The sequence below is a fragment of the Podarcis tiliguerta genome (assembly GCF_965153285.1).
Source record: "Podarcis tiliguerta genome assembly, chromosome: 1".
Lineage (NCBI taxonomy): Eukaryota > Metazoa > Chordata > Lepidosauria > Squamata > Lacertidae > Podarcis > Podarcis tiliguerta.
In genome coordinates, this window is record NC_139534.1 from 23,374,881 (window position 1) to 23,402,736 (window position 27,856).

Below are 27,856 nucleotides of genomic sequence, written 5' to 3' on the forward strand. Positions count from 1 at the left end.
GTGACCAACTTTCAGTGTAGGGATATTGCCCAACATAGCCAAACCCATGACTTTTGAGATTTAAGAGTCTTGTGCCATACCAACAGAACTGTTTGACATTTTCTTCTTACCAGTTAGACTCATTGTAGCAGTGGTCTCTTCCAACTCTATGATCGTGTAAGTAGGCTTCCCTTTCCTAAAAACTGCTCCAAAGGGTTGACAGACCCTCTGGAACAGATTTTTGGGGCATGCAGTAGTCAATAAGGGCAAGAAGGAAACATTCCACTAAGTAAAAAGCTGTTGCGCGGTGAGACAAGTTGGATGTCTCACCCACTAGATTTTGAGCAGGGATGTCCAGGTTGATCGTGATCTACTGGTAGATTCACCGCCAGGTTACGGTAGATCTCCCTAAAAAAAAGCTCAGCAACTTTGACCCAAACCCCCACAAAACGGGGCTTTTCTCCTTCCTAAAAAAAGCTCAACAACTGAACCCCTCCATCCAGTCCAGGGGGTAGATCATTGCCAGATTTCTGAAAGGAGTTGGCCACCCCTGCTCTACAGGTATATTAGCCCAAGTTGAAACCCTTGTGGTAAGGCCACATTCTAATGAAACAATCTAGGCCAAGAGTATATGCTGTTTATTTTTTAATGTACAAAATCTAAAAATTAGCATTACTTGGAGCATACATTTGTATGCAAAGCAAAATTTCAACACAATTCAGCACCAAATTAAGCATATTGATACTCCATTCCTTTCAATGAAAGAACAGTTTTAGTTCTTGTAATGAGTGTTCAGTTATTTTGGCTGGGCTGAGCCCTAACAATACTCCTTTAGTATGTGTGTTTACTAACACTACATTCAATCTCATATTAAAGCAAAGCAAGTAAAAATTTTCAAGGAACTGCAAACATTTCATTGATATTTTATCAAACAATGTTCATGAAAACAAGATTGGTCTTGTAAGTAATTAGGATTAAAAGTCTTAAATCACCCTTGATATACAGTTAGGTAAAACAAATTATAGGAACAGTATATAAATAAGAAGTTTTGAAATATTTACACTAGAACAGGAACTAGTTGAGTTGCTACTATATAAAAAAGGAACTAGTGTCTTATAAAAGTACTACCCATTGTGCATACATTTGCCTTACACCGATTTTAAGTGCATTCATATAGTTTACTCTAAAGAGACATTTGTGTAAAGTCACTTGGGGAGGAAAGGAAATATTTTGCATCCTAGGAAGTCCTAGGAGTAGAAAATACAAATTGAAAAAATAGTTGTTGAGAGAACATTAATCTCCCTGATCTTCATATTTTAGTCTCTGGCTTCTTGCTCTTAGGAATAAGAAAGATGGTGCCATCTCTTGTTTGCTGCAGTGAGTAATCATTAAGTGAATAAGGCTTGCCATCTTCATCCCGAAGCATGCGGAAGACTTCGACGTACAGGGTGCTCAGCTGCTTTTTCAGCAGTTGCAAACTCTTGTCGTTTTCTGCTTTCTCTTTGAGGAGCTTCTCTTTCTCATCCTTGAGATAACCTAAGTCATGCTCCAGCTCGGTTATGTTTTCCAGTTTCCTTTTGCGGCAGTTCTGAGCAGCCACTTTGTTCTTGCCTCGCCTTCGTATGTCACGAATCAGAGTCAGCTGTGCCTCATTGAACTGCTCCTTGGACATCATTTCGTTGAAGTCATCCACAGGGAGATTGATTATTTTTTCAACGGGGAAAGGGATACACAGAGCCTTTGCCCTAAGCTCATCTCTGCTGAAATGAGCATCAAGTTGGCTGGAGGACTTGTCCTTCACAAACGGAGCTTCAGCATGACCAGGGTTTTCAGGCAATTCTTTTTTGGGTACGCTTGTGAACTGCAATTCAGGATTTGAGACACCCTGTCCTGGGGATGGAGACAGCGGAGCATAAAACTGAAATGAATGCATTTTAGCATTGCTCTGTGGCACGCTTCCAGGAGCACTATCCATCTCTTCCATTTCAGAATCACTGTATCCAAATCCTGTATCTCTAGAGATGGAAGATGACCCAACAGAATGAGTGGGAGATGTTGTGCTGGGACTCGCATTCAGCGAAATGCCAGAATCGGATTCGTTGCATTCTGGGGCATTTCCTGAAAGGTCACGGTTAAAAGCTTTGCACTGAGCAAACTCTGAAAGATCGATAGGTTCGTTTAAAAAGCCAGCAATTGCCTGGTCCACAAAATTTGGCGGTGGGGGAGACGTGTTCATATTCACACCAACAAAGGAAGAGTAGAAATCCTCAGAAAAATCAGTGCTTGTGCATGATGTGTTGTTTTGGCTAAGATCTTCCGGCAGTAGCATGCTGGAAAAGGAAGCTTCCAGAGGGCTCAGGTACTCTGGACTGCAGTTAGCAACTTCTTTCTCCATAGCAGGTAATGAATCGTAAAAGCTAAAGTTCATATCGGCCTCTGCTGATGCGTTTTCCAAGCATGCATTTGGGGTTACTTCAACCAGGTTATCATTCTGAATGTTAAGGCACTATAAGGAAATAGGAGAGAGAAGTTCAGCAATGATACATACACATGGTGAAGTTTTACCGTGTGACAGTTAACACCTAGCAAACTCTAGCCAGTCGATGCATTTCTTGTGCTTTGGAAGTGATACATTTGGCTGTCATCCCTTTTTTCTATTGCTTCTGTATACCAAACGGGGCCAGAAGAGCTGGCAATACAAAACAGGAATTAGGGGAGAAATGGAGGCAACTGCAAACACTCCCTTTTAGCCTGTGTAAACTTCTACAATGTGAATAATTGGGATAAGGGGAAAGGGAGGGGCACCTGAGACTTCGGAAACTATAGCATGCAGCATTTTGCTTTTTCAGTCACCTGTTGCCTTTCACTATACAGAAGTTGCGTTCTACAAAGAAAGGGGGAGGATGTGCCTAGTCCCTTGGCTGGTTTGGACGCACTTATATCTGATGAGTCCGACAAATAAATTGTTGCAGGCAATCTTCCCTCAAGTAAACACTTCTGTATTAGGAAGTTGCATCTTCCTGGCATTCACACTAAGTTTTTTGCCTTTGGTAAAATGCTGCAATCCCCCCCCCCCAAGCTACCGTGCATGGGATACCTATGAAATATAACTGTTCATGTGTCTTGGACAGTTAAAAGACCTGCTGGGCAGCAATAATCCCCCAGCCTCTGTGCCATTTACATTCCTGCCCCCACCTTTAAAAAAGTTGCTTTAATTTCCTTGGTAGTTGTGGAAGTCACTGTTGCTTTGGAGTACACACACAGTTTTTTAAAAGCTGCATGCTTTCTCTTCCATGTCTACTGTCTTTAACATTCCATGGGCTGGATAAAGCTGAGAAAGGGCTTCAGAGAAGTCTTCAGCTGTTTATCCAAAGAGGTAAATGGAAACAGAAGCGTAGAGAAAAGTGCTACATATTGATCTGGGGTTTCTGTTCAGCTTCTTGGAAGTGAAAAACAAACGCTATTCCTCTCCTTGCTGTACAGACCCTAGGAAAACCAGTAAAGCAAACCTTACTAGGTGAGAGTAAGCCCCAAGCTCAGTGGAACTAAATTTACATGAACTCACTAGGCCCGGCACCTCCAGTCAACAACACAGCTGTCAACATTTCCCTTTTCTTGCGAGGAATCCTATTCGGAATAAGGGAATTTCCCTTTAAAAAAGGGAAACGTTGACAGCTATCTCAAGTCAGGTGCTTTGAAGACCCAGCCATGCCACTCTTCACCGTTCTCCCTGCCAAGCTCCCAGGTGCTTTTCAGCAATGGGCAGCAGTGCTGCTTTTATCAATCACCAGTTTTCCATCAGGCAGCGGCTGCCCACCATCTTGGTTACACAATATGTAGGACACCAGCCCGTTGAGCTATAAAATTTAGATCTGTTGGCCAGGGCATTGCATTTTGGGTAACACAAGATGGTGGCCTGCTAGAATGGATCAGAAGCAAGCCTAGGCACAATTCAAAAAAAGTAGCGCAGCCCCACGGAAGCATGTTTCAGAGGCCTGCCAGAAGTATTACTTGGTCCTGGTTAGTTGGGTTGGGGGCACCAGCATACCGAGAAAAGATCCCACCCCAAGTCTGGTGCCAGCCCTGAGACTCAAGATTTGTATTGTAAGGCTAGAAACTCAACACAAACGTCTCAAGCAGAGCAAGCGTTGCTTAAAGCATGCAAAGGTTTGGACTGAAAGGGAAACTGCCGATACGGGCAAACATTTTGCTTTTCATGTTCTAAAAAATACTGATTGATGAGTAAACGTAATTGAACCTTTCAAGCTGTTACCTTCAACCTCATAAACCTAAGATTTTGTAAATACAGTGGTACCTCAGGTTAAGTACTTAATTCGTTCAGGAGGTCCATTCTTAACCTGAAGCACCACTTTAGCTAATGGGGCCTCCCGCTGCCACTGCGCCACTGCCGTGCGATTTCTGTTCCCATCCTGAAGCAAAGTTCTTAACCTGAAGCACTATTTCTGGGTTAGCGGAGTGTGTAACCTGAAGCGTCTGTAACCTGAGGTACCACTGTATACAGTAGTTGCAAGACGACAGGAGGACCCACCGTCCAAGGGCAAAAATGTCAAAAGTGTGGCCTTTTTTAGTATACAGTGGTACCTTGGGTTACATACACTTCAGGTTACAGACTCTGCTAACCCAGAAATAGTGCTTCAGGTTAAGAACTTTGCTTCAGGATGAGAACAGAAATCATGCTTCAGCGGCGTGGCGGCAGCGGGAGGCCCCATTAGCTAAAGTGGTGTTTCAGGTTAAGAACGGACCTCCGGAACGAATTAAGTACTTAACCCGAAGTACCACTGTAAATATTTGCCCCCAGTATCTGGCTACTTATTGAAGTGTTATTTAATAGTAATAATAAATTTGATTATTTAGTATTTCGTTCAAGTGTTGACTGCTGCTGTTACCTGCAGCTCTGGAATAGACAGCAGTTCTTCCCAAACTTGTTCTATGTCTTGTGTGGTCTCAGCATCTACCGCTGTTGACTCTGGAATGGTAGACTGAAGGAGAGCCGGATCAAGTGGGATCATCCGATCAGATTCAACAAAGACCTGGTTGCTGTCCATCTCAGAAGGTGCCGCTGGCAGAAATTCAGCAGAGGGAACCTGGAATACCAGACAACAGATTTATTTATTTATTGGTCAGTTATGCTTGAAACCCGCTGGTTCTTGGGTTGGCTGTTGGCAATGAAAGAGGTATTTCGTAGTAGGGATATAAAGTAAAGGTAAAGGGACCCCTGACCATTAGGTCCAGTTGTGACCGACTCTGGGGTTGCTGCGCTCATCTCGCTTTACTGGCCGAGGGAGCCAGCGTGCAGCTTCCAGGTCATGTAGCCAGCATGACTAAGCCGCTTCTGGCGAACCAGAGAAGCACACGGAAACACCGTTTACCTTCCCGCTGGAGCGGTACCTATTTATCTACTTGCTTTCAAACTGCTAGGTTGGCAGGAGAGTAGGGACATAGTCAGCTGCTTTATAGCAAGTCCATCTAGCACAGTATTGTCTACACAGGCTTGCAGCAACTTTCCAGGGTTTCAGACCACAATTTGCCTAGGCCAACCTGGACGTGTACCTCCAAAGCAGTATGTTGGTATGACAATCTGTACATTCAAATGTGTTTGTTGCATAATGCATGCCATTAGTCAGGACACTGCAATCACAGAATTTTAGAGGTGGAAGCTCCCTCAAGGATACCTAGTCCCAAATCCCCTGCAATGCAGGAATCATTTCCCCCAGGGTGGGGGCTGAAGCCACAACCCTGAGATTAAGAGTCTCGTGCTCCACCATCTGAATCATAGACTCATAGAATCACAGAGTTGGAAGAGACCACAAGGGCCATCGAGTCCAACCCCCTGCCAAGCAGGAAACACCATCAGAGCACTCCTGACATATGGTTGTCAAGCCTCTGCTTAAAGACCTCCAAAGAAGGAGACTCCACCACACTCCTCGGCAGCAAATTCCACTGTCGAACAGCTCTTACTGTCAGGAAGTTCTTCCTAATGTTTAGGTGGAATCTTCTTTCTTGTAGTTTGGATCCATTGCTCCGTGTCCGCTTCTCTGGAGCAGCAGAAAACAACCTTTCTCCCTCCTCTATGTGGCATCCTTTTATATATTTGAACATGGCTATCATATCACCCCTTAACCTCCTCTTCTCCAGGCTAAACATGCCCAGCTCCCTTAGCCGTTCCTCATAAGGCATCGTTTCCAGGCCTTTGAGCTATCCCAGCACCCGATAAAGAGACAGAAAAGGGATTTTAATTCTTGTAAAGGAGAGGCCAGATTAAAAACATCAGACTTGGGAGATTTACCTGGTCATCGGCAAACAAGAAAGTTTCTGCCAAAAGCTGCATGCAGTCATCAAAGAACAGGTCATCTGCATCTTGTTTGGAGATGTGAACGCTCTGTAGATTGAAGATAAAAAATAGCAAATATGTAATACTTCTACTATGTTCAGACAACCTGTTTCTTTATAGCTTTAGAGAGAGAGAGAGATCTCTCCATGGAATTTTATTTTGAAATAAAAAAAGCACACCACAATGCAACAAGATCATTAAAGAAACAAACTCGCTGGTTGCAATCATTAATATCTCCTGGGTGTGCTTGCGGGAGGATTAGAATAAAGGACAATGTAATCTAAGAAGACTCTCATTAAGTATTGAAAGACTGGCTATACAAGTTCTATGCTGGACAGATAGTAATCAGAAAATATACAGGCATCTGTACTTTCTGGAATTTCATCAGAAGTTTCAAGAGAACCCATGGAGCAATAAATGGAAACCGGAGAAGTATGATAAAAACAAAATGGGATTCCTTACTTCCTGAGTAAGTTTGTATATAACCATAGTCTCACAAATTGTATCAATCCCCTGCTGTTCAAATAGTTGCTCTGGAGACTTGCAGTAACCTTATTTAGGAAAGGGTGTGTGTGCAAAATGTAGATCACATGACAAGAAGTCGGGGAGGGTTTTTTTACCTGTGAATAATTATTGGATGTGATGGTATTTCCTGATTCAATGGCTTGAGCAGGCTGAATAGGAACAAATTCTCCCGTTTCCTCATCCAGCTGCAGCTGGTCTAGGAAGGCTTTTTCTTGCTCTTTTTGAAGCTGCTCTTGTCTCTCCCTCTCAAGCTTCTTCTGTTTTTCATACTCGTATTCCTTCCGTCTTTGGCTAAAATCAAAAACTTCACGCCTTGCTCCAAGATCTATATCTTGCCTCCAGAGAATGTCGATCAGGTTCATATCCTGTGTGTGTAAAAAACAAAAACAGTATAGATGATAATACTGGATCTTCAAACTTTGTTTTTTTTACAGAGTTTTCAAAACAGGTGCCGTCTCATTAAAGTTGATTTAAATCAGGGTTTTCCAATCTTGGGTCTCCAGCTGTTTTTGGAGTACAAATCCCATCATCCCTAGCTAGCAGGACCAGTGGTCAGGGATGAAGGGAAATATAGTCCAAAAACAGCTGGAGAAACCCACGTTTGGGAAACTCTGCTTTAAATGGAATCAAAGGACTGCAAACTGGTGGTGTGAGACCTCTAACTGCACTCTGGGTATTCTCCATTGCATGCTGATACAAAACTCGTGATATATTTTTACTTCCTCCCTGCCCCCGCCCCCCAAAAAAGGTTAAGATGTGACTTAGTGGCATCATAATAGAGTTTCAGTCCTGAGCACTAGCTTCAGATTAATGTGGCAGTCCCCACACTGGTAGGATTTATTTGTGAGTAAACACGCACAGTAGCAACTTCTTGGCTGTAAGCACTAGCGATTGTCCCATTAAACCTAATGGGACTTCCTTGTAAGTGAAACCCAGGTTGCCTGCGTTGTAAATATGCATTACAAATTCGACGTAATGGACCAGGGACATGCATTAATTAGCACTGACATACAGTTTCCAAAACGCAATTACAGGATTCCGTTACAGACAAAGAATATTACAGAATGCTTTAAATAAAACATAAACATCTTAATGTGTCACGTTTCTTCTCCCCCCCCCCAAAAAAAAAACCTCATTCTTTTAGAGGTGCTGTTTATTCAAAACTGCAATGGGAAAGTTGTCTTTGAAACCTGATATTTTTTGAGCGCTTCCAGAGGGACCCGTTTATTGAGTTTTTATCAGGGGATTTGTTTGCAGGGGGTTAGACAAACATCTCAAAACTACCAACATGAGTTTGACCAAACTGCGGGAGGCAGTAGAAGACAAGAGTGCCTGGCATGCTCTGGTCCATGGAGTCACGAAGAGTCGGACACAACTAAACGACCAAACAACAACAGACAGCATCGGCTATTTAAATGAGCATTCATCCTGATTTGTTGGGAACCTAGTCCTAGATGGTAAAGGTAAAAAGGTAAAGGACCCCTGGACGGTTAAGTCCAGTCAAAGGCGACTATGGGGTTGCGGCGCTCATGTCCTTGCATCAAAGCACATTCCAGTGCGTGGTCCTGCAAAAGTCTGGTCTTTGGGGAACGCATGTTCATTGCACACGACCTCTTAATCAACTATAGTGGCACAAGCTGAATTGGTCAGTAAGCGACTGAAACCCACCCAGAAATAGCAACAATCTGGAAGCACCCTTGGCCTTAACAGGTTTTTTAAAAAGCACGAAAACAGGAAGATCCTTTATATCATACCATTTGGTCCATCTAGCTCAGTATTGGTCATGCTGACAAGTGGCTCTCTAGAGCAGGAATCAGCAAACTTTTTCAGCAGGGGACCGGTCCAGTGTCCCTCAGACCTTGTGGGGGGCCAGACTATATTGGAGGGGGGGGTGAATGAATTCCTATGCCCCACAAATAACCCAGAGATGCATTTTAAATAAAAGGACACATTCTACTCATGTAAAAACACGCTGATTCCTGGACCGTCTGCGGGCTGGATTTAGAAGACGATTGGGCCGGATCCAGCCCCCGGGCCTTAGGTTGCCTACCCCTGCTCTAGAGTTTCACTGACAAGTCATTATCCCCATACTGCAAGTTGCAAAGGGCTATGGCCGGGAAGCAGAAGCCTTGCAGTTTTCATACCACAGATCAGGTTCTGAGTGGGATACAACAACTCTGCAATGTTGTCTGGGTGAATTAGACCCCCTGTTGCAGGTTGAAAGCTGGGCTGAAGTTGAGATTAACTAACAACGAAAGTGCATTGTTATTCACTGCTTTTACCTCCATACTGCATGGTGGGCAAAGACAGTAGTGCACAACAGCCCTGCAGTGTAATGTTCTACTCTTATTGCTTTATCCCCAGTCCAGTGAAGCTTGCTCCCTATTCTGTAACACTGGTGGACCCTAACAAAAGTCTTTGTTAAACTGTGAATTTTCCCCGATTTGTGAATGGTCCGACACAACTTACTTTTCTTGTGTGACTTGGAGAACATTTTAACAGGGTATAAGGGTGAGCTTAGGGCAAATTACCTTGTCATAAAAGTAAGCCATAAAACGCTCTTAACGTGCTTAAGAGCAGCAGGATCAAAGCAGTAACTGCAGCAATATATTGCTCTCCGTACTAGCAGTTAAAGCTTCAAACACAAAGTCCATGTTGTAGGCACAAGGCAACAATGGAGTGGGGGGGGGAGAGAGAGATAAGCAGTTTTAACTTATTCCCTCTGCAGTTTGCTCTGTGCACCCCCTGCCTAAAAAAAAACAGCTGTTCCAGAAAGTCAGGGGACCCTCTTGCTGAACACAGGAGGTAGCACTGGCGGCTGCAGTGGGAATTGGCAAATATCACCTCTACTGCATCTTGGTCCATTTCACAAACAAAAGCCTTTCCATCTGCAGAAGGGAAAGTCTGGACCTAACCCATTGAATCTTAAGTTTTCAGATAATGTATTCGCTAAATAACATCTGGACTGGGATTCACACGAAGAAGAAATTGGGTGGAGAAAAGTTTCTCACAAGTAAGAATAAGAGTTCAGGGTTGCCCAAGGAAAAGCAGGAGCCCCGCAAGGTTCGAGACACAAAAGGAAAGACTTGTGGACAACACAGCATGAACTTCTGCAATTCACCATTACACAATATGAATGCTGGCTTACGATGGCTACAGCCACAAGAGCTAGATGGGACGGTCACATTCAGCATTCCTTTAGATACCTGGCGCTGGGGACAAACAGGGAAGGGTTATTGCTTTCCTGTCCTGCATTTGGACGGACACTACAGGAAACAGACTTCTGGACCAGATGGGCCATTGATCTGCTCCAACAAGGTGATTGTAATATTCCTGCGTGCCCATGGCTATATTCACCAAATTCCAGGCTTTCTCTCTAACGTCTATCTTTCTAATTAAAGTATATTTTAAACCTCTTCCACGGAGATGCCAAATTCACTAGGAAAGGGGTAAAAACAAAGAGTTATTACGGCTGTCCACAGTAAGGGTTTGGTCCCTCCAGACTGCCATGGTAGAACGAACTAATTAAGTCTGGCAATAATGGAGGATGCTGCAATATGGCAGGGCTTCATTAAAGGCCAGTAGTTTACCAGCTGCTCACCCTCTTCTCTCATGGCAGATTTGAAAACGGCTCCTTCATCTCTGAGCATTTGCAATATGTTCTGGGTAAAAACGGCAGGATCTGGATTTGAGATTCCGTTTCTAAGTTGCTCGTCGTTTTCAGAGTGCCATTGTCTGGGCTGCTGCCTCTGCCAAAGCGAGATGCGCAGATCAAGTGCCTCTCGGCGGTCCTCAGCATGTCAGATTAACTACATGTCTTTCCCAAGTTTGCTTTGAGCTGCGACCAGAGCCATCTTTCCCAAAGGGCTTAGTGGTGCATCGCGCCAGGGCGCCAGCCTCTCAGGGGTGCCCCAGCAAGTGGGGGAGCTGCGCGGCTTAGTCAGCGGCCTCCCCTTTCCCTGCACACCCGCCAGCTGCGCCCCGCCAGCCATAAGGCTGGTGCGCAGCTATGGCCACCCCAACACTATCCGTGGTAATTTGGGGGCGCTGGGTAGATATTTGCACCCCAGCGCCACATCTGCTAAAGGCAGCCCTGACTGCGACAGTAGAAATGAATAGAAAACAATCGTACTGAAAACAGCATTCACAAAGCAGCGTGGCTTTAAAGCCGTAGCCACGACGACAGCTGCTTTTGAAATAGAGGGGACTTGTTGGCATGAAAGTTATTGCACAGCCTGTTTAGAGTAGTTGGGAGGGCGGGGAATAAGCCAAATCTATGCAAAATGAGATGAGAGCAACTCCCTTTTAAATGCTTTATATCTTACATTACATTACATGGCAGGGAGTTGGACTAGGTGGCTCTCGGGGTCCCTTCCAACTGGACGATTCTACGATTTTACGATGCAATGACTTTTTCATTAACTGGAATATGCTTAATATGATAATTTGCAGGCGCTCTGTTTCATTAATTTTAAATAAAGCTTCCACACACACCCCATCAAAAAAGTATTTAAGGCTACGTTCCGATTAGATTGATTTCTACAAATTTATGTTCGTAAATATTTCTTAAGGTTCCTGTAAATGCTTGCATCGGCTGCCAAGTTCAGATGAATGTCAAAATGTGGCTGAATGTGTTGATAATTCTACACAAGATTAATAAAGAGTACATAACACATAACACATGTCTCGCTAACCACATCCTTCAGAAAAATTTACTGCTGATAAAAAAACAACGCAATGGTCTATCATGTGACTTGCTCCATAAGAAGACTTTTGTTCTCTTTTTTCGTTGTGCAAGTTCCCACATTATGTCAGAGGAAATAGCTGTTTGGGCAGATCCAAGAAAGGGGAATGCCCAAGGAAAAGGACTAGGCTTTCAACACCTGTGAAAGCAAGTGTTTTGGATAAGAAGGGTTTTCAACTAAAACCTGTTTTCCCCCCGTAACTCGGGAACACCCCTTATGCAAGACGTTCACTACCGTCCAACCAACACTGGTAATCAAAATGTACGTCGTTTTTAATCGTGATGGGAACCAACTAACACTTGCAGTGAACAATAATTTGGTTATTAAGTAGTTTAACGATAGTTAATAAGTATTAAGTAATAAGTATTACTATTTTACATTTTTATCCTGCCCTTGTTCCAAGGAGCTCAGGGTGGTGACCGCGGGTGGTATTCACCTAAACAATGGTGCAAGCAAAACAATTTCTGCTTGCACAATGAGTCTTTCCTCCCATCCTACTCTGCCACCCCAAATCTGCACCAAATGCTGAGGGGAAGCACAACTATTTGACATTTAGAAGACATCTGAAGGCAGCCCTGTTTAGGGAAGTTTTTAATGACTGATGTTTAAATGTATTTCTAATATTTTGTTGGAAGCCGCCCAGGGTGGCTGGTGAGCCCTAGCCAGATGGGTGGGGTATAAAATTATTTTTAGGGGGAAGGGGGGAGTCCCATTGTGCATGCAGAAATCAGTTTGCTAACTCAGTTATTCAGTTGAATACCACCCCGTGGTCCCTTTCTTCTTTTGCACTTACAACAACCATATTGAGGTAGGTTTAGAGATAAAGACTGGCCTAAGGTTTCCCAGTGAACTTGATGACTGACTGGGGATTTGAGTGTCCACAACTGCCATCCAACGGTCTAACTCAGTGTTTCCCAAACTTGGGTTCCCACCAGTTTTTGAACTACAACTCCCATCATCCCATCATCCCTAGCTAGCAAGATGATGGGAACTGTAGTCCAAAAAAAACCAACAACACCGGAGACCAAAGTCTAGGAAACGTTGGTCTAACTCAGGCATCCCCCAACTCGGCCCTCCAGATGTTTTGGGACTACAACTCCCACTATCCCTAGCTAGCAGGACCAGTGGTCAGGGGTGATGGGAATTGTAGTCGCAAAACATCTGGAGGGCCGAGTTTGGGGATGCCTGGTCTAACTATTATACCACCCCGAGTCTCCATAATGGCCTGTGCAGGACTGGGAAATGGTGGGCTCAGGTCTTTATTTCTCAGAGCACAGATATTAATGTGCTTAAAACAACTACAGTGGAACCTCAGTTCTTGAACATAATCCGTTCTGGAAGACAATTCGTGTTCTGAAACGTTTGAGAACCGAAAACTCACTTTGGAAGCCTCAATTCAATTGAGAACATTGAAAAACACGCAGCAGAAACTGCTCGACTTCTGAGGCACGTTCAAAAACAGAAGCATTCACTTCCGGGTTTTCGGCGTTCGGCTTCCAAAATGTTTGGCTTCCGAGATGCTTGAAAACCAAGGTACCACTGTATAAGGTCCGTTCAAGTACAGGTAGGAAACGCAGGCATTTGTGCTAGTATCAGGGGTTAGTTTGTCTGAGCGCTCAGGCTTGGAAGCTGTCCTCGGCACCAGCCTGAGCCCAGGAATCTTTGAAACAGCAAGAAATAAAATTGCCCCATGGCATGCACAGAGTGCCTTTGCCTCACCACTGAGTAATCGCTACCTCTCCCCCCACACTCACGCTTACAAGACCAGAGCTACCTAGGCAAATGATATGGCTTCCCAGCAGGCTTAGGGATGAAGCCCTCTCTTTTTCGAAATCAAATGCTGACTGGCATTTGGTGTTTTTACTCATTTACTGATATGCTTTTCCAGAGCCTGTTCCGAGCCACATTGCTAAGCCTAGTCTGGACTTATAAAAGGCAGTTTTAATAAGATAAACATAAATGTTAAACAATTCACATTAAGCAGCCATCTGGACCCCAACGGAAAATTTCATGTTTTAGGTTTACATATCAGCATTTGCCATCTGGGTAGTCAGTTATAGATTTTATGTGAAACTCTCCGTGTGCGTTGTAAAGTTTGGCTATTAACTCTTATTGCGCTTTAGCAAACATATTTGCATCAGGATAAACAAAAGGAGCAAGGCAAGGGCCCCATATTTAGAATTTTATATTAGGTGTATATAACAAAAGCATTCTGTGGTCCAAATATGTTTTAAATCCCTGCCAGGAGGCCTTAAAAATAAATTAATTATAAAAGATCTTTACAGGAAAGCTTGCAATGAAATTGGGGGGGGGGGGAGGAAAACAGGGTTTTTCAAACTGAGTGCCACCAACTCTCTGGCTTGAACGAGTTTATCTTAATAGTGATGATGATACACGTTCTAGTGCATTGTGACCCTAATGAAACCCAGCTGACCAAAGCGGGGCAGAAGCAGCTCCTTCAAATTTAAAACAAAAATGAAGTAAGCATATATATTTATCTCATGCCTATGAAGGAAGGCATGTAAGATCTTGAGGTGAGTGGAAGAATCCCTCAGAATCGTATGTCTTAAAACAGCCTCAAAAGCTGATCACATCGTTTACCTCAGAAAGAAGGTAACTGAGCCAAGTCAGAAGGGTTCCTCACTTTAAAAAATAAAAAATAAACAGGTCTTGTTTTAGTGGCACTGGATGAGCTGTATGGTTCTGGCAATGTGTTGCTGTCACTACCCATGATTTGGACTGTCATTATGCCTCAGTTTTATTTAAGAGTAAAGCCAATAGCTTCTTTCCCCCTTGTTCTCTTTCTAATTCTTTCTCACTTTGCTAGCCAGAACCCAGAGGCATCTGCCCACGCAGCCATTTTGAAACTATCCAAACAAAAAAGGCTTCAGGGAAAAGGGGTAACTGAAGAATATATGCTTTTATACCATCGTGGGATGAGGTTTGCTTTTCACCAGACTGAATACCACCCCCCTCCCCTGAATATTTTAAATTCCACGTGACCTACTTTCCTTATAATAAACAAATTTTTGAAAAACTGCCTACGGTTTTCATTCTGCCGCACTTGAACACTATTTTGCTACATCTGCTAGCAAATGGCATATTTTTGGATGCAAACCGACGCCCTCGAGCTTAAAATCAGCGAGTCCGTGCATATCTAACATTCTGTTTATATGCAAAAATGGAAATGAAGTATCCCAGCATTCACATCTAAACATTGTGGGAGTCAGAAGCGTACATGCATGCAAGTATATAAACGCAAGTATTCCGGTTTACCTTACATAGTACACGGTCCTTGCCTCTCTCTAAGCGCACCCTACAATTAAAGAGACTGATCTGCAAACCTTCCCACCCAATCTTGCATCAGTTGTGAGTAAAAGCTCAAAACTACAAGGATGAGGAAGGGGCAGTCTAGAGCTACTTGCAGCAGCTTTGCTCCTCAATAAAAGTCATTTTGATCGTGTTATTTTATTCATCAAAACAAGTTTACATGTCTGGCTTGGCCCTCTCTATCATATTCCTTGAGTGGTTTTTAGCTCGTAATGCCCAATAGGCCTCATTACAAATTATATATGCAATGTTCTCAATTGGAAGTTATGTATCACGACCAGCTCTGGATTACACAACAATTTTGAGCGCTTCCATTTATTTTTTTTAAAAAAGGGGGGGAGCATAAGACACATGCTCCAATGGTTTTAACTCGAGTATTTTCTGAGAATTCAAGAGGCACATAACAAAATTATAACTAGGTGGCTAAGATAATTTTCATCTGGTGGGAATGCTTCCATAAAACATTCATGGAAGAACCTTTTCTCACTGAAACACCAGCTTTTTTGAAATGCCATTTTTTAACTGTACCTGGTGTAAGTGTTCCATTAAAAAGCTATCACTCAATTCAGGATGGGAAGCTTGAAAACCTAAACATTTTATCGGAAGAGAATCGGTTTAATACGCAACTACTGGCATTTTTCCAAGTTGCTGTGTGTTTTATAAAAACAGAGTTTTTGAAGCACCCTTATTTTCTCCATCATCACTGCTGCTGCTGAAGACAACCATCAGCTGTAGCAGGAAACCCAAAACTTGCTCCTAAATTTTCCATCACTGTTGTTCTTTCCCTGAAAGACCTTTAACTTACAGGAGCAAAAGGGAGAGGTCAAATCTCTCGAGCTGCAATGAAGAATTGTTTTGCACGGCAATTCTTCTATTTGCCACAATTTTGTACTAAACTGTCGTAACGGTCTGACGCAACAATAACTTCTTTAAACACTTGAGCATGCCAATGGAACGGTGGGACAATTCAACAAATGTCTACATGCATACATCTCTTCAACCAGCAATACCAGCAAGACACTGACAAACTGGAACGTGTCCAGAGGAGGGCAACCAAAATGGTCAAAGGCCTGGAAACGATGCCTTATGAGGAACGGCTAAGGGAACTGGGCATGTTTAGCCTGGAGAAGAGGAGGTTAAGGGGTGATATGATAGCCATGTTCAAATATATAAAAGGATGTCATATAGAGGAGGGAGAAAGGTTGTTTTCTGCTGCTCCAGAGAAGCGGACACGGAGCAATGGATCCAAACTACAAGAAAGAAGATTCCACCTAAACATTAGGAAGAACTTCCTGACAGTAAGAGCTGTTTGACAGTGGAATTTGCTGCCAAGGAGTGTGGTGGAGTCTCCTTCTTTGGAGGTCTTTAAGCAGAGGCTTGACAACCATATGTCAGGAGTGCTCTGATGGCGTTTCCTGCTTGGCAGGGGGTTGGACTCGATGGCCCTTGTGGTCTCTTCCAACTCTATGATTCTATTCTATACATTCTGGGTTACTGTAACATCTCCAGGATGTGGAAAAAATATTCAGCAATATTTATTTATGGTGATACAGTTTACCTTTCGAAAAGTAGCATATGATATGTGTGATATTTAGACTGACTGTACTTGGGTGTCATGCTAAACTCTGACAAGCTTGTGATCACATTTGGGTATGACTACACTGTAGTTTAGCGTGACATGAATGAGACCAAGGCAAAGCTTGGTCACACTTGGATGATGGGAGTTGTAGTCCATCGGAGGGACCCAGGCTTGCAGAACATTGCTACCGAGGACTGCAAAAGATTGGGGACTTGCTGAAAGTTGGGTGCTCCACCACACGCAAATGCAAGGCCCCCACTGGATACAACCCCATGTTCTTTCTCATTTCAGATGTTTGCAATGTCTGTCCTTGGCACAGACAACCCCAGTATTTGCTGTTCAGCCATGGTCTTCCACACGCCCTTATATATGACCCATTTCCTTCCTGCACGCCTTAAAATGCGCTTCTGAAACCTGCAGAGCTAGCCTGGCCAGAGGCAATAAATCAAAGGAAGTGCTTTCTTCACAGGCAATAAGGGGTCGATCATCTCGCCTTGAACTGTATTTAAAACCGCATTTACTGACTGGGTCCAGACAGCAGCTTCCCATATACCAGAGCATTCCAAACTTTTTATGTCCGTGACACATTTTTTAGACATGCATCGTTTCACAACACAGTAATTCAGTTTTACTAGCAAACCAGAAGTTACACTAACCCCTTTCCAGCCCCAGGAGGAACACACCTACACACTGCAAAACAACACACTAACGTGTCACGACACACTGTTTGGAAAGCTCTGCCATATACCAATTTACTGCAAGAAGTGTTAGTAAGGAAGCAGTATCGAGCTGCACAAGGTTCTTCCACAACAGCCACATTTAGGGACAGCGATCCTGCAAGACCCCAAGTTCCTTTGGACCAGCAGCAAATACCTATCGGTTTGCCCAGGCGCTGAGGTCCAGCGCCGAGGGCCTTCTAGCGGTTCCCTCATTGCGAGAAGCAAAGCTACAGGGAACCAGGCAGAGGGACTTCTCGGTGGTGGCGCCAGCCCTGTGGAATGCCCTCCCATCAGATGTCAAAGAGAAAAACAACTACCTAACATTTAGAAGATATCTGAAAGCAGCCCTGTTCGGGGAAGTTTTTAATGTGTGACATTTTAATGTATTTTTAATCTTTGTTGGAAGCTGCCCAGATGGGCGGGGTACAAATAATATATTATTATTATTATTATTATTATTATTATTATTATTTGCACACACACGCACCCCATGTAGCTTGTCAATGTCAAGCATACGGAACAAGCCTGTTCAACACTGAGAAACCCTGGTTTCAGTCAACAAAGCAATCTTCAGAAACAAAGGAAAGTGTGTTTGAATTAGCTGTCTGTGTTTAAACTAAACAGAGACCCATATCAGAGGTGACTGCGATATGATAGTCCAAATGTGGTGATTTGCGTCAGGTGTTGCCTGATCATCCTTTGGGTTTCCGGCTTGATTTTTAGCACCTTTTCAAACTTTCTTCCATTTTAGAAAATTGAGATGCTGTAATCGGACTCTGTATACTCAAGGATTGAAGTCAGGGCCGTCTTAAGCATATCCGGCGCCGTGGTGCAAAGATTCCTCCGGCGCCAACCCCCAAACCCCCGTTTCCCAGAGTTGTTGACCTTTTCCCAAGCCTCTGCCGGGATCGCTCTCCTCCTACGGAGTCTTGGGAAGGAAGCTGCATGCCCGCCAGCCATATAGTTGATGGGGCATAGTTGGTAGGCGTGCAGTTGGCAGGCTGGGGCACCCTGGGGAGGCCAGCGCCCTGGCATGACGTGCCAGTAAGCCCAATAGGAAAGACAGCTCTGATCAAAGTACACTACAATTGCCTTGAAACTATGAACTGTGTCAGAATGAAATTTCAAACATTATTGATTTTTCTCTATTCTTATACTATACAAGGTTCTATTTTCTTTCTTGTAAGCCAATTCAATTGCTTATCTTATTAAAACAAGCATGTAACAAAACTATTAAGCTGTGCAGTTCTGTTTCCTCGGCTATCTGGACTCTGGCTTTCTAGGTCCTGTTAGCATTTTTTTCTACATGCAGGCAACGCTTGCCTGATTATTCTCTGCTATAAAACCGGTCAGTTGCATAAACAGTACAGAAAATGTTTCCAAGAGACTGTTAATCTTGCTGCACTTTTAGTGCTCCTAACTACAATTCAAACATTTCAGTATACTTTCTCGTGCAAAAATGAAAAATTATTATGCAGTCATTCCAAGTTTTCAAAGGGCCTTCTAAACTCGAAGAAATAGGCTGCTTTGGGATGGAATGCGATAACTGGGGCCAAAACAAAGTTTAACTAGGCTGTTAATCTGTGGTCTACTTTTTCATTTTGGCCGAAGTGCAAAACACGCCTACAAAAGATTAATGTCTAATCAGTGCCAACAGACTGTTGCTCAGGCCTGCATATCACGAAGGTCCTGCAGATACACTGCATGGCCATTTTCTTTATGGCAAAGCAGTATGGAGAGGAAGAGATTTCAAAAAGAGAAACAGCAATGGCTGCTTTAACCTTTATCTCTCCCCTGCTTCTCCTGCAGGACTACAAACATTGCAAACTCATGTCTGGAACCCAGGGGATAAGAGGGGCAATTGAGAACAGATGAGAAATAAGCTGAAAAACAGGTAATCTTCATCCCAAATCATTCTCTGCCCCATATTGCTTTGGGGAAGTTGATATTGTCTGCTACAGTACTTCAAACTTTGTTCTGAAGGCTGTAATCATATATATATATTTAATTTTATTTATTTATTAAATTTGTATACCACCCCTCATCCAAAGATCTCAAAGCGGTTCACAGCATAAAAATACAAAGCTGTAACACAAAATAACCCTCATACTATTCTTCCTGGTAACTGAGGTGCCCCATTGAAATCCTTATGCTATATAAAAAAGCCAAAAGAGTTTCCCCACAAGGTGAATATGGGAAATATCCAAAATAGGATATTGCCTAACAAGTGAACAGCAATACTTTATGTTATTATTTTAAAGTATGTGGTTGTTGTTTTTAAGAAAAGGAAAAGAAATTAGTTTATTTCCTCATTGCACAAGCTGCTGAAAGAGCTGTATATTTCTGTGTCTTGAGGGAGAAACTTCCTACGAGGAGAATTGCTGGTAATATTTACAGTTACGCTGTTAGAAGAGGCAAAAATTAACAGCAAAATCAATTTTTTGAAATAAGTCAATTTTAAACAGTTACACCCCTCAGTCCCTTTACCCTTGGTACCCGGTGGATCCTGACTTCAAGAAAAGTCTCATTCCAAAACCAAACCAGCTGCCTTGAGGGGAAATAAATGATTGCACAACTCCCAACTTCTTTCTGGCTTTCAGAGCACCAAAGTTTGCACGCTATAAAGAACAGAAAGGGCCCTTTTAGGGAAACTATGACAGGCAACTGCCACATTTCATTAAGCCCAAAAGGAGAATGCAGACAGTATCCTTCAAAAATAAGTAGTTCCATGTTACAGACACCCAACAAATTACTCACATTTGCAATTTGATCAGGTGTTGTCAAAACCGTAATGAATACGAACACAATTTTTCTAAATCTATTCAAGTATTTCATTTCCTCGGTCAAGATCTCCAAAGCTGCAGTAGGCATGCCATTTCTACATGTGCCTTAGAAACGGGGGGGAAATAATATACTCTCTCTTTTTTTGCACAGAGCACCAAATGATCTAATTTAATGTGTTACACCTCCTCCATATACCACCTTAAACTATTACAAACAAAAGGTTTGAGCTTTCAATCATACCCTGCAACGTCTCATTATTTCCTACACCCCATATTTTACTAGCCTGATTAAGAGCTTTGCTGAAAGAATGCTCATTTCTTTCAGAATTTTTTAGATAGATCAAAAATAGTAATGGTATGATGCCACAGTTGCTTTTGGATTCTGTCTCTCCCCCCCCAAAAAATGGAATAAGTTTCTAGGCCAACACTGATACCTGCACTTCTGCTTAGGAAAAATAATTAAGACTGGTTTTGAAATTAGACATGCCTTACCAAGTTTGCTTTGGGCGTTATATCAGATTGCCTTATGAGTGTTGGGGACGGGAAACGAAGGGGTAAGATAAAGTAAATGGGACTTGTTCCTCAAGATGAAATCATTTTCCTTATTGCGCCAACAAAACAGGGTTGCAACATTAACACAGCCATCCTATGTTTGTACTCAGGAGGAAGCCACAGTGAGTTCAATGGGACTTACTCCCAGGTAAATAGGTACAGTGGTACCTCAGGTTAAGTATTTAATTCATTCTGGAGGTCTTTTCTTAACCTGAAACTGTTCTTAACCTGAAGCACCACTTTAGCTAATGGGGCCTCCTGCTGCCACCGTGCCGTCAGAGCACAATTTCTGTTCTCATCCTGAAGCAAAGTTCTTAACCTGAAGCACTATTTCTGGGTTAGCGAAGTCTGTAACCTGAAGCATATGTAACCTGAAGCATATGTAACCCAAGGTACCACTGTATACGACTGCTCCCTTAAGCAGTGAATTGGTTAGTTTCAGAACTTTCAGAGACGCCTCAAATAATCAGGGAGCAGACTTAATGATTTTCTTTTTGACTAACAGTATATTTTTTTTAATATAAACTTTCACAAAATCTTAAGATGGCTGCTTCCCATCTGCAAAGAGCCATTCTCCCTGCTCTCATACGGGAAATGCTTTCCTACTACATTGAGCAAGTGCATTACCAAAAAAAATACAGAAAATATACTTCTTGATTTACCCATCTACTGATTGAGAGAGGAAAAACCAGGAGGATTAATCAATTAAATCGACTTTAATCAGGTTGCAGCTCTCATCACTGACTTACAACAACATTTCAAATTTGAGTGCTGAGCCAAGGTACTAACTTTCCCAACATCACCCTGCGATAGTAAGGCTTAAGTAAGGCTGAATCTCAGAGACAGTGCTGCTGCTGCTGCTACTGAATGTTCTTGTCTTTTTCTCTCCTCCACAGCAGTTGGCATGCTTTCATGCTTCCCGAACCTCTGTTATGTATCTCCCTTTGAAACCACTTCTAACAGCACTGTGCCCCCAGCAGCCCAATACCAGATTTTGCGAGGTTAAACTAGTGCGGTAGTAGTTATCCGAAGCTTACAGAGGTTGTGTTGGCGATGGTGATGATGTAGCAAACACGACATAAACATAAAACACACACACGAAAAACAGATTTCACTTAATTTCGATAAAGCTAGAACGACCAGAAGCAAAGGAGAACCTTCATCAATATTTTTGTTGCAGCGGCATGCAAAATTGCAAAGGGGGAGGGGGGCCTTCAAAGCAAAGCAGCCTGACAAGTTGTTTGCTTGGTGCAGCCACTGCAGAAACACCTTTTCCGAAGTGGCCCCCTTCAGCAGGGAATCATGTACACTGGCCCTTAATCTTTTTTTAATCTTTTTCCAAGAGGCACTTGAGAGCAAGTACAGTACAGTACTGACATTTAAGTTTGAACTTAATGGAGATTAAAGGCTGGAGGTGCCCACAGAAAGCCTCACACACCTTTGCCACAGACCCCTTTCTGGAGCCTTCCAAAACCTCAAAAGGACGCTTGTTTTCTTGTAGTTGTGATATCTGCATGCCAGATCCTCCATTCTGCCTAGAGCGCTGACTTTCAAAATGCCTTAAAAATACTTAGATGGCGATATAGATCCATTTGTGCCTGTACAGTGCCCCAAAGCCACAGAACCCTACACAAGCCGTTGCAACCTTTGCACTTGTAGATATGCAGATAATTAACAGTCCTGTAAAATGTAAGGCCGAGCCCTGACAGACCAGAAGAAGGTGGGGGAAGAGGGCGATTATGAAAGAGATGTCGAGAGATGCCAAGGGAATTTTTTTTTTTTAAATGCTCTCGTCTTTCGCCCTCTCCTGCCTGCAGTGCCAATCGAAGGTACATCACCCAGAGCCGCGAATATAACATGCCCTGAGCTTCAGGAGTCCACACAGAGCAAAACACTTTCATACCACGGCACCATTTGTTTCCACCCTGGGGAAACAAGAGGGCAGTTAGTTCTTCGCTGCTCCCGTTTTTAAAAAGCAAACACAGAAGAGGTGCTACCCAAACGTCAGGTGTTAGTCTGAAGTTGTCTGCTCCTGGAAACAGTTAAGTTGCATCACTAACCATACATTTCAAGCTTTCTTGCACCGCTCCACAGTCCTGGAGAACGTTGGAACTGTATTTTGTGGAGGGTGATGGGAATTGTAGCTCCATCAACCCCCTTGACGGTTCCCAGGATTCTTTGGGAGGAATCCGTAACTGTTAAAAAGTGGTGCAAGAGTGCTTTTCAATGTATGGTGTGCATGTGGCCTTAGTAAAAAACACACACAGTGCAAACCTATACATATCTACTCAGAAGCCAGTCCTACGGAGTTCGGTGAGGCTTACTCCCAAGGCCTAGTAATATTATACAAGTCCAAACCTGCCAGAACTTTCACTCCATGAATGAAGAATTATGTAACATCATGCATTGTGTGCATGGAAACCAGGGAGGGGTATGTATGCACTTTTCCTTTTGTTACCGTCAACAGGAGAGTCTCGAAAATAGAAATTAATTTCCAAGACTCGGGACAGCTTTGAACGTGTGTAAAAAAACCCCAAGAAACAACTATTTTGGGTGTGGTGCAGTGCTTGGCAAAACTGCAAGTTTTGTTGCATACGCACCCTTACACTTAAAAGTATGTTGCTTCCCCACGATTCTCAGGAACGGAAGTTTCTTGGGGGCTCTGCGGATTGTGGTTCTGTAAACTACAGTTCCCGTGATGATTGGAGTGGGGGTGCTTTGAATTTGTGGTGCATATGAAGCCAGTCTGAGGCCTCATCCAGGAATCTATTATCAGAAGTGAAATGGTGGGTTTTAACTAGGGAGAGGAGCTTTTCAGAGATGATACTCGTGCATCCCAGAGGAAAGAGTCGCCAACACTTTCCTCATTTCGATGGCAGATTAAGACATTTTCATTCCCCAAGGCTTTATGCCGTTAGACTGTATTGCTGCTTGCATGGAACTCTGCTGTTTAAATATTTTTTCTACAATAAGGTGGTTGCGATTTTTTGAAAAATGTTTCTAGATGACCCTCGTGGTCCCTTCCAACTTTACAATTCCAAACTTAACTTATATTTCTGTGATTTTTTGTGTGCACATGCAAATTTATTTGTTGCAAGTCGATTTTGGTATTTTAACAGTTAAGTAGCACTGAAGTACGTTAAATAAATGCCCAAAGCATTTGCTAACGGTTATTTTGAGTACTAGCACTGGTAACTCTGGTATGGGCTACAATCCCGTAACCAGTGTGCAAGTCCCATGGAACATAGTGAGGCTTGCTTTTGAGTAAACAAGCATAGGATTGTGCTGCTAAGTTAATTTGCCACTGAAAAGCAGCTTACAGCTTCCTTTTTTTAGTGGCATGATGTTAAGTCTAAGCATGTTCCTAGAAACTACCAAAAACGCACACTTCACCACACAAAGAACCAGATCCCAAGGTGAGAAGCCATGTTTTAATAGAAAACATCTGAAAACACCACAGCACACGCCTCCTTCCAGACCCATGTCACCACAGCAAAATAAACAAGTGAGTTGTATTCATAGGTGACAATTTACACATTGAAAAAATCCTTATAATTAGTTATACCATCAGCAACAGTCCACTTTTAAATGGCTCATGACTGCAGTATCTCAAGGACCGCCTCCCGCAACTCGAATCCCCTGTGATCAGCATCTGAGGCCCTTCTTCATGTACCCCCTCCATGAGATCAAAAAAGCAGCAACACAAGAACAGGCCTTTTCTGCATTGGCTCCCTGCTTGTGGAATGCTCGCCCCTGGGAAACTCGCCTGGGTCCTTCACTATATATCTTTAGGTGCCAGGCAAAAACATTCCTCTTCTCACAGGCCTTTGCCTCATTAAATAATCTATGGTGTTTTAAACTGGAAGGAGGAGGGGCAGGAACGTTTTTTACTATGGTATATATTTTGGAGGGTTTTATACTGTAAACAGCCTTGCGATCCTCAGATGAAGGGAGGTAGGTATAGAAATTTTAATAATAATTTAAAAATTGTAATAATAGGCCAGTAAAGCGAGATGAGCGCCACAACCGCAGAGTCGTCCACGACTGGACCTAATGGACCTTTACCTTTAAAGGGGACCAAGATGACCGTGGACACCAGAGGGGGGGGCTACAGTCAACTCAAGTGTTAGCTCTCCTCCCTTCTTCTCCATAGATCTCCTTCAAATAATCTAGGAATCAAAACTTGCAGCCCAAGCCTCCAAAAGTGTTCTTGTTTTCAAGATTTCAGGACTCAAGCCGTTTCAGAACCCATCATAGCTGTCAACTTTCCCCTTTTCTTATGAGGAATCCTATTCGGAATACGGGAATTTCTCTTTAAAAAAAAGGAAACCTTGACAGCTATGGAACCCATCCGGGGTGCGCTATCTCCTAATCCCAAATTCGCAGGGCCCGTGGCGCACACACCCACCGCCGACGAGAGCAGCACTCTGCACATGCCCAAAGCACTCCTTTCTTTTTACATATTTCCACTCTGCCCCAGGTGGTGGTCCTGGTTTCGTTTTTGATTTCTGGACGCGTCCCAGGCTCAGGGGGAGAAGAAACCAAGCCCCCGGGTGAGTCCCGTGGGTCTTTCCAACTCAAAGCACCCGACTGCCCGCCAGCAGCTGCCCCGGCCTCGCCGTCGAGGCTGGCTGCGCCCGCCCGTGAGTCAGCGCGCTCGTGTGCGCTGCGTCACGGAGGACGGGGCGGGCCGGCGCCGATGCGAAGCCGGCAGCTGGCAGCCGCCCTCGCAAGCGGGGAAGTGGGTGGCGCCGGCTGCCCTCGCCCCGCCCCGAGCCGACGGGAGGAGAACGCGCAACGAGGCCTGGCTCGCCCCTCCCACGCCCCTTAGGGACCTGCGATGGGGAAGGGGCTGCCCCTTAGGGACCCTCTCCTTGCTCAGCCCGGTGCCGTCGCAAGGAAGGCGCGCGCGGGGAGAGGGGGGCGTTGCGGGTCTCACCTGCGGCGCCTCCACCTCCATAGTGCCGAGAAGGAGGTTGGCGCAGCGGGCCAGGCTCCCGGGGCGGCTGGGTTGGGCAGCGCTCGGCTTCTTCCCCGACGGACGGGCGCGCTGGGAAGCTTCTGCTGGCTCGGCCGTCCGCTCCGTCGCGCTTCCCCGCTGTCCCCTTCTCTGCCCGCCCCGCGCTGCCGGGAAAGTCTCCGCCGCCTGTCCTGCTCCGCCCCGCCTTCTCCCGAGCCACTCACGGGTCCCGGGAGGAGCAGGAGGAAGGAGGGCGGAGAGGACGGCCCCTTCTGCTCCGTGGAGCGCAGCCAGGCTTGGGGGAAGGCAGGCGGGCGCGCCGGTGGCGAGATAAGCTCAGCAGGCGCGGCGGGAGGAAAACAAACCCCAGTCCGGCCGCTTTCAAGGAGAGGAAAGGTCTCCAGTGCCGGATTGACGTATAAGCTAAACAAACTGTAGCTTAGGGCCTCACTCTCTTGGGGGCCCCAAAAAAATTTAAAGAAAGAAAAAAACTGGATGTAATTTCCAAAATATAAGATAAAAAACAAATAAAATAGAACCTACATACAGCAACAGTGATTTGTGTTGTGCAGGCTCCTGTGATGTAAGCAATGGGCCCCGCCTGCTAGCCTGCTCCCTAAAATATCACTGGTTTGCTCATTTCTTTATATAGGGTGCCTACATTCTGCATGTGCAAATGGCTTTAGATACCTATTAGTTCCATATATTATCATATAGCATATATTCAACACAAAAAACACCGACTATTTGTTGTTGACAAAGGACAGCTGGACATAGAAAGGGCCCCATTACCTTCAGTAGCTTAGGGCTTCGTCAAACCTAAATCTGGCTGTGTCCATAACGGCTGGGCTGCTGCCTGGTCCCTCCCTGCTTTTGCGTCGTTCAGAGTCGTGGAGGGGGATGTTCTTGCCTTGGCAAGTTCTGGGGTGGGCAGGAAACGCTACAAATTAGATGGATAAATAATTGTGAATTGGTATATTGGTGCAATGCCAAACCAGAGGATGACATGCGCAAAATATCTAGGATGCCTTTTTATTTCATCATGGCACAAATAGCGTTCTTGACGTGGATCCAATTAGTTTGGCACTTTACAAATTTACTGCTTTCACATCCCACTAAGACTTGCGAGACCAGGGTTCAAAGCCGGGAGACATTGGGCCAGTCTCTGCCTCTCAGCCTAACCCAACTTCACAGGGTTGTTGTGAGGATTAAATGGGGGGGGGGGTGCATGCCACCTTGGGCTTCTTGCAAAAAAAAAAAGGTGGGGTACAAATCCAGTAACTTGTATTGGGGTCTGCAACCCCTGCTTGCCAGCCCCCCCTTTTCCCTTGTCGCCACCCCTCCATATCCCCATAGATCCTCTTTGTGTGTCCATCCCTGCTTTATTCAAACATACTGTTGTTTAAAAAAACATTTTAAAACCTGTCTTCAGCAGTATAAAGCCCTTAACTTATTTGGAACTAGTTTACTTGGAGAATTGGATTACCCAATACAGTGGTACCTCTGGTTAAGAACTTAATTTGTTCCGGAGGTCCGTTCTTAACCTGAAACTGTTCTTAACCTGAGGTACCATTTTAGCTAGTGGGGCCTCCTGCTGCCGCCAGTGCGCGATTTCTGTTCTCATCCTGAGGTAAAGTTCTTAACCTGAGGTACTGTTTCTGGACCACTGCCCAATTTCTGTTCTCATCCTGAAGCAAAGTTCTTAACCCGAGGTACTACTTCCGGATTAGTGGAGTCTGTAACCTGAAGCGTCTGTAACCCGAGGTACCACTGTACAGTATGTGCCTATTCAACTGCTTTGATTTGTTGAACTGGCCCTGTTACAAGCGCAGTACTCGTTCTGCAATTGTAAGAAATCAAACTTTTAGTGTGGCAGCACCCCACTTTGGAACTCACTGCCTATTGATATCAGCCTTTGCTGTGCTTTTTTCAGCACTGGCTGCAAACATTTTTCTTCCACCGTGCCTATTCAGAAATGTAGGCATCGACATAAGTTTTTAGTTTGACTGTTGGTATATATATATAGAGAGAGAGCGCTTTGTTTTTGTGAACTGCTTATAGAGCATAGCTGTCAACTTACAGATTTGAAAATGAGGGGCCAGCAGCCTCGAAAATAAGGGATCAGCAGCCAAAATAAGGGATTTTCAGAGCACAGGTATGTTCAACTTCTGAGCCAAAGGCAGAAAGCCCAGCCAGCAGCCAAACAAAGCCTCAAGCAGTGCTTCCCACAGCGCAGCAACCCGGCAAAGGGGATGCAGCAAGGAAAACCACTGTCACCTCTCCGCTGGAGTTCCCAGGCAATGCGGCCGATTTGATTGGCACAAGGCATGCA

General features: G+C 44.2%; 1 protein-coding gene and 1 long non-coding RNA gene across 3 annotated transcripts; one reads left to right on the forward strand and one right to left on the reverse strand.

Annotated features, from left to right (window-relative positions):
- Positions 1-601: 601 nt before the first annotated feature.
- NFE2L2 (NFE2 like bZIP transcription factor 2) lies at positions 602-25,939 on the reverse strand. Its single transcript, XM_083409412.1, has 5 exons — positions 25,504-25,939; positions 6,952-7,221; positions 6,287-6,379; positions 4,887-5,084; positions 602-2,485 (listed from the first exon to the last, which is right to left on the reverse strand). Exons 1-5 carry the CDS (start codon positions 25,522-25,524, stop codon positions 1,289-1,291), a joined length of 1,779 nt encoding a protein of 592 aa, XP_083265538.1. The 5' UTR covers positions 25,525-25,939; the 3' UTR covers positions 602-1,288.
- LOC310665037 lies at positions 3,379-4,877 on the forward strand. Of its 2 annotated transcripts, XR_014505155.1 has the most exons (4): positions 3,379-3,561; positions 3,655-4,290; positions 4,502-4,567; positions 4,774-4,877. It is a non-coding gene; the product is annotated as an uncharacterized lncRNA (long non-coding RNA). The 2 variants fall into 2 exon arrangements; XR_014505154.1 differs by having other exon boundaries at positions 3,655-4,567.
- Positions 25,940-27,856: the final 1,917 nt, after the last annotated feature.

What these genes read in the sequence shown, in the direction of transcription:
- NFE2L2 (XM_083409412.1), bottom strand. Translation starts at nt 25,524, where the DNA reads ATGGAGGTGGAGGCGCCGCAG. An exon ending in TGGAGGTGGAGGCGCCGCAG is followed by an intron (nt 7,222 to 25,503) that starts GTGAGACCCGCA and finishes TTACACACACAG; the next exon opens with GATATGAACCTGATCGACAT. An exon ending in TCTTGTTTGCCGATGACCAG is followed by an intron (nt 5,085 to 6,286) that starts GTAAATCTCCCA and finishes CTGGTATTCCAG; the next exon opens with GTTCCCTCTGCTGAATTTCT.